The sequence below is a fragment of the Oncorhynchus nerka genome, linkage group LG3 (assembly GCF_034236695.1).
Source record: "Oncorhynchus nerka isolate Pitt River linkage group LG3, Oner_Uvic_2.0, whole genome shotgun sequence".
Taxonomy (NCBI): Eukaryota; Metazoa; Chordata; class Actinopteri; order Salmoniformes; family Salmonidae; genus Oncorhynchus; species Oncorhynchus nerka.
In genome coordinates, this window is record NC_088398.1 from 84488689 (window position 1) to 84502961 (window position 14273).

The following is a 14273-nucleotide window of genomic DNA, read 5'->3' on the forward strand; positions in this document are numbered from 1 at the left end:
GTGTGAAGCATTAGACTCAAATAGCTTCCCTGTGGAACGCTTTCGACACCTTGTAAAGTCCAGGCTATGTATTGTCCCGGTATCAGACAGGTTGAAGCCTGCTTGACAGGTTCGCTAAGCTGCTAGCCATCAAAATCAAATGTATTTATAAAGCCCATCGTACATCAGCTGATATCTCAAAGTGCTGTACAGAAACCCAGCCTAAAACCCCAAACAGCAAGCAATGCAGGTGTAGAAGCACGGTGGCTAGGAAAAACTCCCTAGAAAGGCCAAAACCTAGGAAGAAACCTAGAGAGGAACCAGGCTATGAGGAAAAACTCCCTAGAAAGGCCAAAACCTAGGAAGAAACCTAGAAAAACTCCCTAGAAAGGCCAAAACCTAGGAAGAAACCTAGAGAGGAACCAGGCTATGTGGGGTGGCCAGTCCTCTTCTGGCTGTGCCGGGTGGAGATTATAACAGAACATGGCCAAGATATGTTCAAATGTTCATAGATGACCAGTAGGGTCAAATAATAATAATCACAGGCACAACAGTTGAAACTGGAGCTGCAGCACGGCCTGGGGACAGCAAGGAGTCATCATGTCAGGTATCACCATAATTTGCAAATAAATTCATTAAAATCCTACAATGTGATTTTCTGGATTTTTTCTTCATCTCATTTTGTTTGTCATAGTTGAAGTGTACCTATGATGAAAATTACAGGCCTCTCTGATCTTTTTAAGTGGGAGAACTTGCACAATTGGTGGCTGACTAAATACTTTTTTGCACCACTGTATCTACTACACTTTGTTTGGGGACAAACCGGATCACCCAGAGTTCCAGTAGTTGTTTGATTGCTGAGGATTACAGGCTTCCTTGATCACGCAGGTCGCCAGCCTATGTCACAAGCCGTGGAAGCCGAAGACAGCGGACTCCCACCAAGCAGTGGGACATTCCCAACGAGAAGCCCAGAGTGGATACAAACAACAAACAGTTCTATAACACTTGGTGGTCGCCTCGTCTCGCGTTCTTAGGAAACTTCTTAGGAAATTTCTTACAGGAAATCTTAAGTCTTATTACATACAGTCAGGAGGAACTATTGGATATTAGAGCAACGTCAACTTACCAACATTACGACCAGGAATACAACTTTCCCCAAGTGGATCCTCTGTTTGGACCACCACCCAGGACAACGGGTCTAATCCCAGAAGCCGCCCCAAAACAACGGCGCCGCAGAAGGGGCAGACATGTGCCCATCGCCCTCCGGTCCCGAGTATACTACTACTACTACTAATACTACTCGCCAATGTCCAGTCATTTGACAACAAGGTTGGCCACAATCCGGGTTGCCTTCCAGAGAGACATCAGAGATTGTAACATTCTCTGTTTCACAGAAACATGACTCACTCGGGATATGTTGTCGGAATCGGTTCAGCCACCGGGCTTCTCCATGAATTGCGCCGATAGAGACAAACACCTCTCTGGGAAGAGGAAGTATGCTTCATGATTAACGACTCATGGTGTAATCATAACAACACACAGGAACTCAAGTCCTTCTGCTCACCCGACCTAGAATTGCTTACAATCAAATTCCAGTCATTTTACCTACCAAGGGAATTCTCGTCAGTTATCATCACAGCTGTGTACGTTCCCCCTCAAGCAGACACCACGACGACCCTCAAGGAACTACAAGGAACTACAAGGAACTACAAGGAACTACAAGGAACTTCAAGGAACTACAAGGAACTACAAGGAACTACAAGGAACTTCAAGGAACTACAAGGAACTACAAGGAACTACAAGGAACTTCAAGGAACTACAAGGAACTACAAGGAACTACAAGGAACTACAAGGAACTTCAAGGAACTACAAGGAACTACAAGGAACTACAAGGAACTACAAGGAACTTCAAGGAACTACAAGGAACTACAAGGAACTACAAGGAACTACAAGGAACTTCACTGGAACTTCAAGGAACTACAAGGAACTACAAGGAACTACAAGGAACTACAAGGAACTACAAGGAACTACAAGGAACTTCAAGGAACTACAAGGAACTACAAGGAACTACAAGGAACTACAAGGAACTACAAGGAACTACAAGGAACTTCACTGGAACTTCAAGGAACTACAAGGAACTTCAAGGAACTACAAGGAACTACAAGGAACTACAAGGAACTACAAGGAACTTCAAGGAACTACAAGGAACTTCAAGGAACTACAAGGAACTACAAGGAACTACAAGGAACTACAAGGAACTACAAGGAACTACAAGGAACTACAAGGAACTACAAGGAACTACAAGGAACTACAAGGAACTTCAAGGAACTTCACTGGACTACAAGGAACTACAAGGAACTACAAGGAACTACAAGGAACTACAAGGAACTTCACTGGACTACAAGGAACTACAAGGAACTACAAGGAACTTCACTGGACTACAAGGAACTACAAGGAACTACAAGGAACTACAAGGAACTACAAGGAACTACAAGGAACTACAAGGAACTACAAGGAACTACAAGGAACTACAAGGAACTACAAGGAACTACAAGGAACTACAAGGAACTTCAAGGAACTACAAGGAACTTCAAGGAACTACAAGGAACTACAAGGAACTACAAGGAACTACAAGGAACTACAAGGAACTTCAAGGAACTACAAGGAACTACAAGGAACTACAAGGAACTACAAGGAACTACAAGGAACTACAAGGAACTACAAGGAACTACAAGGAACTACAAGGGACTTCACTGGAACTACAAGGAACTACAAGGAACTACAAGGAACTACAAGGGACTTCACTGGAACTACAAGGAACTACAAGGAACTTCAAGGAACTACAAGGAACTACAAGGAACTACAAGGAACTACAAGGGACTTCACTGGAACTACAAGGAACTACAAGGAACTTCAAGGAACTTCACTGGACTACAAGGAACTACAAGGAACTACAAGGAACTACAAGGAACTACAAGGGACTTCACTGGAACTACAAGGAACTACAAGGAACTTCAAGGAACTACAAGGAACTACAAGGAACTACAAGGAACTTCAAGGAACTACAAGGAACTACAAGGAACTACAAGGAACTTCAAGGAACTACAAGGAACTTCACTGGACTACAAGGAACTACAAGGAACTACAAGGGACTTCACTGGAACTACAAGGAACTACAAGGAACTTCAAGGAACTTCACTGGACTACAAGGAACTACAAGGAACTACAAGGAACTACAAGGAACTACAAGGGACTTCACTGGACTACAAGGAACTACAAGGAACTACAAGGAACTTCACTGGAACTACAAGGAACTACAAGGAACTACAAGGAACTTCAAGGAACTACAAGGAACTACAAGGAACTACAAGGAACTTCAAGGAACTACAAGGAACTACAAGGAACTACAAGGAACTACAAGGAACTACAAGGAACTACAAGGAACTTCACTGGACTCTGGAAAACATGCATTTGAAGGCTGCCTTTATTGTAGCTGGGGATTTTAACAAACCAAAATTTGAAAACAAGGCAACCTAAATTCTATCAGAATATTGATTGTAGTACTCGCGGGGGGTTAATACACTCGATCACTGCTACTCTAACTTCCACGATGCATACAAAGCCCCCCCACCCGCCTCCCTTCGGGCAAATCCGACCAGGACGCCATCAAGCTCCTACCGTCTAATAGGCAGAAACTCAAACATGATGCACCAGTGACCAGAACTATTCAATGCTGGTCTGACCAATCGGAATCCACGCTTCAAGATCGTTTTGATCACGAGGACTGGGATATGTTCCGATCAGTCTCAGAGAACAATATCGATTTATACGCTGACTCTGTGAGTGAGTTCATCAGGACGTCTATAGGAGATGTTGTACCCACTGTGACTATTAAAACCTACCCGAACCAGAAACCATAGATAGATGGCGGCATTCGCACAAAACTGAAAGCGTGAACCACTTCATTTAACCATGGAAAGAGGTCTGAGAATATGGCCGAATATAAACAGTGTAGTTATTCCCTCCGCAAGGCAATCAAACAAGCAAAATCAAACAGACACGAGACGTATGTGGCAGGGTCAACAGGAAATCACAGACTACAAAAATGTGTGTTTACGGACATGTTCTATCGCTTCCTATCCCAGTGTGCTGTCCACACATGCTTCAAGATGGTCATCATTGTTCCTGTACCCAGGAAGGCAAACATAACTGAGCTAAACGACTACCGCCCCGTAGCACTCACTTCTGTCATCATCAAGTGCTTTTGAGAGACTAGTCAAGGATCACCTCCACCTTACCGGCCACCCTAGATCCACTTCAGTTTGCATCCCGCCCCAACGGGTCCAACTCTAACCCCTAACCCTGCTCTCTGTCTGCTACAGTAGTGTGGATCGTATCCAGCAGCTGAGGAGAGAGTACCAGCAGGTCTGCAGAGAGGGACCAGTGCCAGTCTATGAAGAGATAGAGACCAGACAAAGAGGACCTGAGTACAACCAACACAAGGTGAGTGACTCATAACCAACACAAAGTGAGTGACTCATAACCAACACACGGTGAGTGACTCATAACCAACACAAAGTGAGTAGCATTGTGACTCATAACCAACACAAGGTGAGTGACTCATAACCAACACCAGGTGAGTGACTCATAACCAACACAAGGTGAGTGACTCATAACCAACACAAAGTGAGTGACTCATAACCAACACAAGGTGAATAGCATTGTGACTCATAACCAACACAAAGTGAGTAGCATTGTGACTCATAACCAACACAAAGTGAGTAGCATTGTGACTCATAACCAACACAAAGTGGGTATCATTGTGACTCATAACCAACACAAAGTGGGTAGCATTGTGACTCATAACCGACACAAAGTGGGTAGCATTGTGACTCATAACCAACACAAAGTGGGTATCATTGTGACTCATAACCAACACAAAGTGAGTAGCATTGTGACTCATAACCAACACAAAGTGAGTAGCATTGTGACTCATAACCAACACAAAGTGGGTATCATTGTGACTCATAACCAACACAAAGTGAGTAGCATTGTGACTCATAACCAACACAAAGTGAGTATCATTGACTCATAACCAACACAAAGTGGGTAGCATTGTGACTCATAACCAACACAAAGTGGGTATCATTGTGACTCATAACCAACACAAAGTGGGTATCATTGTGACTCATAACCAACACAAAGTGAGTAGCATTGTGACTCATAACCAACACAAAGTGAGTAGCATTGTGACTCATAACCAACACAAAGTGAGTAGCATTGTGACTCATAACCAACACAAAGTGAGTAGCATTGTGACTCATAACCAACACAAAGTGGGTATCATTGTGACTCATAACCAACACAAAGTGGGTAGCATTGTGACTCATAACCAACACAAAGTGGGTATCATTGTGACTCAGAACCAACACAAAGTGAGTAGCATTGTGACTCATAACCAACACAAAGTGAGTAGCATTGTGACTCATAACCAACACAAAGTGGGTATCATTGTGACTCATAACCAACACAAAGTGAGTATCATTGACTCATAACCAACACAAAGTGAGTAGCATTGTGACTCATAACCAACACAAAGTGAGTAGCATTGTGACTCATAACCAACACAAAGTGAGTAGCATTGACTCATAACCAACACAAAGTGAGTAGCATTGTGACTAGCATTGAGTGACTCATAACCAACACAAAGTGGGTATCATTGTGACTCATAACCAACACAAAGTGGGTAGCATTGTGACTCGTAACCAATACAAAGAGGGTATCCGTGTAGTCGTTCAGCTGCGACTCGGTGAAACATAAGATATTACAGTTTTTAATGTCCCGTTGGTAGGATAGTTTCATTCGTAGATCATCCAGTTTATTCTCCAGTGATTGGCACGTTGGCCAATAGGACGAGTGGTAGAAGCGGGTTACCCACTCGCAGATGAATTCTCACAAGGCACCCCGACCTCCTCACCCTGTGTTTTCCGTCTTGGGCCTGGTCTCGGGGAAGTAGAATATCTTGGGCCTGGTCTCGGGGAAGTAGAATATCTTGGGCCTGGTCTCGGGGAAGTAGAATATCTTGGGCCTGGTCTCGGGGAAGTAGAATATCTTGGGCCTGGTCTCGGGGAAGTAGAATATCTTGGGCCTGGTCTCGGGGAAGTAGAATATCTTGGGCCTGGTCTCGGGGAAGTAGAATATCTTGGGCCTGGTCTCGGGGAAGTAGAATATCTTGGGCCTGGTCTCGGGGAAGTAGAATATCTTGGGCCTGGTCTCGGGGAAGTAGAATATCTTGGGCCTGGTCTCGGGGAAGTAGAATATCTTGGGCCTGGTCTCGGGGAAGTAGAATATCTTGTCAATAATCGCTGTTCTGATGTTCAGAATCTCTGTTCGGTCACAAGAGACGGGTTGCAGCAACATTATGTACAAAACAAGTTACAAACGATGCGAAGAGACAAACTAAATAACGCAGTTGGTTAGGAGCTCTTAAAACGTCAGCCATCCCCTCTGGCGCCATTATCACTAATGGTGGACATATGGAAGCAGGTGGAGACAACAGACTGGGAGAGATTGAATACATCCGTAAACACTTCAGCCAGCTGGTCTGCACATACTGTAGCAATGGAGCTGATTCATTTGGAGCTGATTCATTCACTCTGAACAGTAGAAAAGGGAACAATTCCTTGGAGCTGATTCACTTGGAGCTGATTCCCTTGGAGCTGATTCATTCACTCTGTACAGTAGAAAAGGGAACAATACCTTGGAGCTGATTCATTCACTCTGAACAGTAGAAAATGAAACAATTCCTTGGAGCTGATTCACTTGGAGCTGATTCACTTGGAGCTGATTCCCTTGGAGCTGATTCACTTGGAACTGATTCACTTAGAGCTGATTCATTCACTCTGAACAGTAGAAAAGGGAACAATACCTTGGAGCTGATTCATTCACTCCGAAACAGTAGGAAATTGAACAATACCTTGGAGCTGATTCACTTGGAGCTGATTCAGTAGACTTGAAGTGTAATTCTGAAAAGAACAGCAGCTGTGTTGTGAGTGGCTGTGTGAGTGGCTGTGTGAATGGCTTCCTTTGTTGCTAGGAGATGCTGAATGGTTATTTTGTTCCACGGGTTTTCAAGCTGCGGAGATGTACTGTGGCCCTTTGAGAGAGTTCAGTTCCCACCTGCGTCCCAAATGTGGCACCCTATTCCCTATATAGTGCACTACTTTTGACCAGGGTCCATATGGCCTATGTGGGAATTAGGGTGCCATTTGGGATACATGGAAGGCGTCGGTTGTTAGAGGGTTTTGGGGAAAGGCCATTATTACTTTAAGTGGTACATAAAACCAACAACACTTGAGATATCATTGAAGGCTGCTTGTGTATCTATATTGATCTGTGAGGAGCAGTCGCCTCCTCGGTTGACCTTGGCCTGACAGAAAGGGTAGAGTAGTGTGTCTCAAATGGAACCCTATTACCTATATAGTGCACCTCTTTAGACAAGAGTCCTACTTTAGACAAGAGCCTTATGGAACCCTATTCCCTATATAGTGCACTACTTTAGACAAGAGCCCTATGGAACCCTATTCCCTATATAGTGCACTACTTTAGACAGGAGCCCTATGGAACCCTATTCCCTATAGAATGCACTACTTTAGACAAGAGCCCTATGGAATCCTATCCCCTATATAGTGCACTACTTTAGACAAGAGCCCTATGGAACCCTATTCCCTATAGAATGCACTACTTTAGACAAGAGCCCTATGGAACCCTATCCCCTATATAGTGCACTACTTTAGACAAGAGCCTTATGGAACCCTATCCCCTATATAGTGCACTACTTTAGACAAGAGATCTATGGAACCCTATTCCCTATAGAATGCACTACTTTAGACAAGAGCCCTATGGAATCCTATCCCCTATATAGTGCACCACTACCTACCTCCCTACCTACCTCCCTCCCTCCCTACCTACCTCCCTCCCTCCCTCCCTCCATCCATCCCTCTCCCTCCTCCCTCCTCCCTCCCTCCCTCCCTCCCTCCCTACCTCCCTCCCTCCCTCCTCCCTCCCTCCCTCCCTCCCTTCCATCCCTCCCTCCCTCCCTCCCTCCCTCCCTCCTTCCTCCCTCCATCCATCCCTCCCTCCCTCCATCTCCTTCCTCCCTCCTACTCTCTCCCTCCCTACCCTACCTACCTACCTCCCTCCATCCTCCCTCCCCACTCCCTCCCTCCCTCCCTCCTACCTCCCTCCCTCCCCCTCCCTCCCTCCCTCCCCCCTCCCTCCCTCCCTCCCTCCCTCCCTCCATCCCTCCCTCCCTCCCTCCCTCCCTCCATCCCTCCCTCCCTCCCTCTCTCCCTCCCTCCCTCCCTCCCTCCCTACTCCCCCTCCATCCCTCCCTACCTCTCTCCCTCCATCCCTCCCTACCTCTCTCCCTCCATCCCTCCCTACCTACCTCCCTCTCTCCCTACCTCTCTCCCTCCATCCCTCCCTCCCTCTCTCCCTCCATCCCTCCATCCTTCCCTACCTACCTCCCTCCCTCCCTCCTTCCATCCCTCCCTCCCTCCCTACTTCCCTCCCTCCCTCCATCCCCCCTACTTCCCTCCCTCCCTCCATCCCCCTACCTACCTACCTCCCTCCCTCACTCCCTCCCTCACTCCTTACCTCTCTCCCTCCATCCCTCCCTACCTCCCTCCCTACCTCCCTCCCCTTCCTACCTCTCTCCCTCCATCCCTCCCTACCTACCTCCCTCTCTCCCTACCTCTCTCCCTCCATCCCTCCCTCCCTCACTCCCTCCCTCACTCCTTACCTCTCTCCCTCCATCCCTTCCTACATCCCTCCCTCCCCTCCCTACTTCCCTCCCTCCCTCCATCCCCCTACCTACCTACCTCCCTCCCTCCCTCCCTCACTCCTTACCTCTCTCCCTCCATCCCTCCCTACCTCCCTCCCTACCTCTCTCCCTCCATCCCTCCCTACCTACCTCCCTCTCTCCCTACCTCTCTCCCTCCATCCCTCCCTACATCCCTCCCTCCCACCCTCCCTCCCTCCCTCCCTCACTCCCTCCCCTCACTCCTTACCTCTCTCCCTCCATCCCTACCTTCATCCCTCCATCCCTCCCTCTATGGCTCTTTGTCCTTCCCTTCAACATGTAATACTAATGGCTTATCCACCAGGATGCCAGCCAGCTCCTCCATGCCAGCCAGCTCCTACATGCCAGCCAGCTCCTCCATGCCAGCCAGCTCCTCCATGCCATCCAGCTCCTCCATGCCAGCCAGCTCCTCCATGCCAGCCAGCTCCTCCATGCCACCCAGCTCCTCCATGCCAGCCAGCTCCTCCATGCCAGCCAGCTCCTCCATGCCAGCCAGCTCCTCCATGCCAGCCAGCTCCTCCATGCCATCTCCAGATGATAATACATGTACACAGGCTAGTGCCTGTGTAGTTGACCAAGTGCTAAAACTTCCCAACCAGGAAATGACCAGTCAATACTGTGGTTAGCTGTAAACTGCCTCTTAGATCATAGCACAAGGGTTATGAGAGTATGGGTAGAGGTCATTTTAAAAACCAGCTAACTAGCTCTGTGGTCGTTAGAGGCCCTGGACAATGAGGTTTACTCACTCTTCCTCTCTCTCCCCTGTGAAGACATATGAAGAGGGGTTGTTTAATCTCCGCCCAACAGGGAGGGGCTGTTTAATCTCCGCCCAACAGGGAGGGGCTGTTTAATCTCCGCCCAACAGGGAGGGGCTGTTTAATCTCCGCCCAACAGGGAGGGGCTGTTTAATCTCCAACCAACAGCCTGCCCCCTATTCCCTATATAGTGACCACAGCCCTATTCCCTATATAGTGACCACAGCCCTATTCCCTATATAGTGACCACAGCCCTATTCCCTATATAGTGACCACAGCCCTATTCCCTATATAGTGACCACAGTCTGCCCCTATTCCCTATATAGTGACCACAGCCCTATTCCCTATATAGTGACCACAGCCCTATTCCCTATATAGTGACCACAGCCCTATTCCCTATATAGTGACCACAGCCCTATTCCCTATATAGTGACCACAGTCTGCCTCCTATTCCCTATATAGTGACCACAGCCCTATTCCCTATATAGTGACCACAGCCCTATTCCCTATATAGTGACCACAGTCTGCCCCCTATTCCCTATATAGTGACCACAGTCTGCCCCCTATTCCCTATATAGTGACCACAGCCCTATTCCCTATATAGTGACCACAGTCTGCCCCCTATTCCCTATATAGTGACCACAGCCCTATTCCCTATATAGTGACCACAGCCCTATTCCCTATATAATGACCACAGCCCTATTCCCTATATAGTGACCACAGCCCTATTCCCTATATAGTGACCACAGCCCTATTCCCTATATAGTGACCACAGCCCTATTCCCTATATAGTGACCACAGCCCTATTCCCTATATAATGACCACAGCCCTATTCCCTATATAGTGACCACAGCCTGCCCCCTATTCCCTATATAGTGACCACAGCCCTATTCCCTATATAGTGACCACAGCCCTATTCCCTATATAGTGACCACAGCCCTATTCCCTATATAGTGACCACAGCCTGCCCCCTATTCCCTATATAGTGACCACAGCCTGCCCCCTATTCCCTATATAGTGACCACAGCCTGCCCCCTATTCCCTATATAGTGACCACAGCCCTATTCCCTATATAGTGACCACAGCCCTATTCCCTATATAGTGACCACAGCCCTATTCCCTATATAGTGACCACAGTCTGCCCCCTATTCCCTATATAGTGACCACAGCCCTATTCCCTATATAGTGACCACAGCCCTATTCCCTATATAGTGACCACAGCCCTATTCCCTATATAGTGACCACAGCTCTGGTCTGGTCTGGTCTGTCTCTGTCTGTCTGTCTGTCTGTCTGTCTGTCTGTCTCCTTCCCTCCCCCTCTCCTCTGTCTCAGTCTCTCTCCCTCCCTCCCCCTCCTCCCCCTCTCCTCTGTCTCAGTCCCTCTCCCCCTCCCTCCCCCTCTCCCTCCCCTCTCCTCTGTCTCAGTCTCTCTCCTTCCCTCCCCCTCCTTCCCCCTCCTCTCTGTCTCAGTCTCTCTCCCTCCCTCCCCCTCTCTCCCTCCCCTCTCCTCTGTCTCAGTCTCTCTCCTTCCCTCCCCCCCCTCCTTCCCCCCCTCTCCTCTGTCTCAGTCTCTCTCCCTCCCTCCCCCCTCTCTCCCTCCCCCTCTCCTCTGTCTCAGTCCCTCTCCCTCCCCCTCTCCTCTGTCTCAGTCTCTCTCCTTCCCTCCCCCTCTCCTCTGTCTCAGTCCATCTCTCTCCCTCCCCCTCTCTCCCTCCCCCTCTCCTCTGTCTCAGTCCCTCTCCCTCCCTCCCCCTCTCCCTCCCCTCTGTGCTCCCTCTGTCTCAGTCTCTCTCCTTCCCTCCCCCATCACCTCCTCCCCCCTCTCCTCTGTCTCAGTCTCTCTCCCTCCCTCCCTCCCCCTCTCCTCCCTCCCCTGTCCTCTGTCTCAGTCTCTCCTCCCTCCCCTCCTTCCCCCTCTCCTCTGTCTCAGTCTCTCTCCCTCCCCTTTCCCTCTCTCTCTCTCCCCCCCCTCCTCTGTATCTCTATGGGAGTCTCAGTATGTATCTCCTTCCCTCCTCCCCCCTCCTTCCCTCTCCTCTGTCTCAGTCTCTCTATGGGAGTTTCTCCCCCTCTCTCCCTCCCCCCCTCTCCTCTGTCTCAGTCCCTATCTCTCCCCTTTCAGTCTGTCTCAGTCTTTCAGTCTCTTCCCTCTATCTCCAGTATGTCTCAGTCCATCTCTCTCCCTCCCCCTCCTTCCCCCTCTATGGGAGTCTGTCTCAGTCTCCTCCCTCCCCCTCTCTCCCTCCCCTATGGGAGTCTATGTATCTCTATGTCTCAGTCTCTCCTTCCCTCCCCCTCCTTCCCCCTCTCCTCTGTCTCAGTCTCTATCTCTATGGGAGTTTCAGTATGTATCTCTATGGGTTTCAGTATGTAATGGGAGTTTCTCCCCCTCTCCCCTCCCCCTCCCTCTGTCTCAGTCCCTCTCCCCTCCCCCTCTCCTCTGTCTCAGTCCCAGTATCCCTCCCTCCCCCCCTCTCTCCCTATCTCTCTGTTTCAGTCCATCTTTCCTCTCCTCTGTCTCAGTCCATCTCCCTCCCCCTCTCTATGGGAGTCTGTCTCAGTCCATCTCCCTCCCCAGTATATCTCTATCTTTCTCTCTGTCTCAGTCTGTCTCTCCTCCCTTTCCCCCAGTATCTCCCTCCGTCTCTGTGCTTGTGATGGAATGACACGATTAACTGCTGTGAGCTCAAGTACGAGTGTCTGCTCGAGCCACATCACACAGAGGTTGTTGTCAAACACCCCCCCCTCATCACCTCCTTCCTCACAGGAACATGGGAAGCACGTTACTGATTTAGTTAGTTGAAACTCAATTGGCACTGAGTGTAGTTCTACACAGGTCACCTTGTCCTTGGGACAGTAGTTAGGGGATTTATCTAACCCCCAGAAGGCATGTAGACTGGGACTGCTGTTTGTATCACTGAAATTCAAACCTCAACCATCATTGTCCCTTTCATATCTCTGACTTAACATTGTTTCAGTATGTGTCTCTATGGGAGTTTCAGTGTGTATCTCTATGGGAGTTTCAGTATGTATCTCTATGGGAGTTTCAGTATGTATCTCTATGGGAGTTTCATTATGTATCTCTATGGGAGTTTCAGTATGTATCTCTATGGGAGTTTCAGTATATATCTCTATGGGAGTTTCAGTATGTATCTCTATGGGAGTTTCAGTATGTGTCTCTATGGGAGTTTCAGTATGTATCTCTATGGGAGTTTCAGTATGTGTCTCTATGGGAGTTTCATTATGTATCTCTATGGGAGTTTCAGTATGTATCTCTATGGGAGTTTCAGTATGTATCTCTATGGGAGTTTCAGTATGTATCTCTATGGGAGTTTCAGTATGTATCTCTATGGGAGTTTCAGTATGTATCTCTATGGAAGTTTCAGTATGTATCTCTATGGGAGTTTCAGTATGTATCTCTATGGGAGTTTCAGTATGTGTCTCTATGGGAGTTTCAGTATGTGTCTCTATGGGAGTTTCAGTATGTATCTCTATGGGAGTTTCAGTATGTATCTCTATGGGAGTTTCAGTATGTATCTCTATGGGAGTTTCAGTATGTATCTCTATGGGAGTTTCAGTATGTGTCTCTATGGGAGTTTCAGTATGTATCTCTATGGGAGTTTCAGTATATATCTCTATGGGAGTTTCAGTATGTATCTCTATGGGAGTTTCAGTATGTGTCTCTATGGGAGTTTCAGTATGTATCTCTATGGGAGTTTCAGTATGGATAGCTATGGGAGTTTCAGTATGGATAGCTATGGGAGTTTCAGTATGTATCTCTATGGGAGTTTCAGTACGTATCTCTATGGGAGTTTCAGTATGTATCTCTATGGGAGTTTCAGTATGTATCTCTATGGGAGTTTCAGTATGTATCTCTATGGGAGTTTCAGTATGTATCTCTATGGGAGTTTCAGTATATATCTCTATGGGAGTTTCAGTATGTATCTCTATGGGAGTTTCAGTATGTAGCTCTATGGGAGTTTCAGTATGTATCTCTATGGGAGTTTCAGTATATATCTCTATGGGAGTTTCAGTATGTATCTCTATGGGAGTTTCAGTATGTAGCTCTATGGGAGTTTCAGTATGTATCTCTATGGGAGTTTCAGTATGTATCTCTATGGGAGTTTCAGTATGTATCTCTATGGGAGTTTCAGTATGTGTCTCTATGGGAGTTTCAGTATGTGTCTCTATGGGAGTTTCAGTATGTATCTCTATGGGAGTTTCAGTATGTATCTCTATGGGAGTTTCAGTATATATCTCTATGGGAGTTTCAGTATGTATCTCTATGGGAGTTTCAGTATGTATCTCTATGGGAGTTTCAGTATGTATCTCTATGGGAGTTTCAGTATGTATCTCTATGGGAGTTTCAGTATGTATCTCTATGGGAGTTTCAGTATGTATCTCTGGAGTTTCAGTATGTATCATGGGAGTTTCAGTATGTGTCTCTATGGGAGTTTCAGTATGTGTCTCTATGGGAGTTTCAGTATGTATCAGTATCTCTATGGGAGTTTCAGTATGTATCTCTATGGGAGTTTCAGTATGTATCTCTATGGGAGTTTCAGTATGTTTCTCTATGGGAGTTTCTCAGTTTCATATGTGTCTCTATGGGAGTTTCAGTATATATCTCTATGGGAGTTTCAGTATGTATCTCTATGGGAGTTTCAGTATATGTGTCTC

General features: G+C 47.3%; 1 protein-coding gene across 1 annotated transcript in view; it reads left to right on the plus strand.

The window, feature by feature from the left end:
- Positions 1-14273, plus strand: part of LOC115115257 (partitioning defective 3 homolog B-like) — a 448345-nt gene that overhangs the window by 342293 nt on the left and 91779 nt on the right. Inside the window, exon 16 of the mRNA XM_065016293.1 lies at positions 4362-4482. Within this exon, the coding sequence (XP_064872365.1) occupies positions 4362-4482 (121 nt within the window). The remainder of the gene's footprint in view (positions 1-4361; positions 4483-14273) is intronic.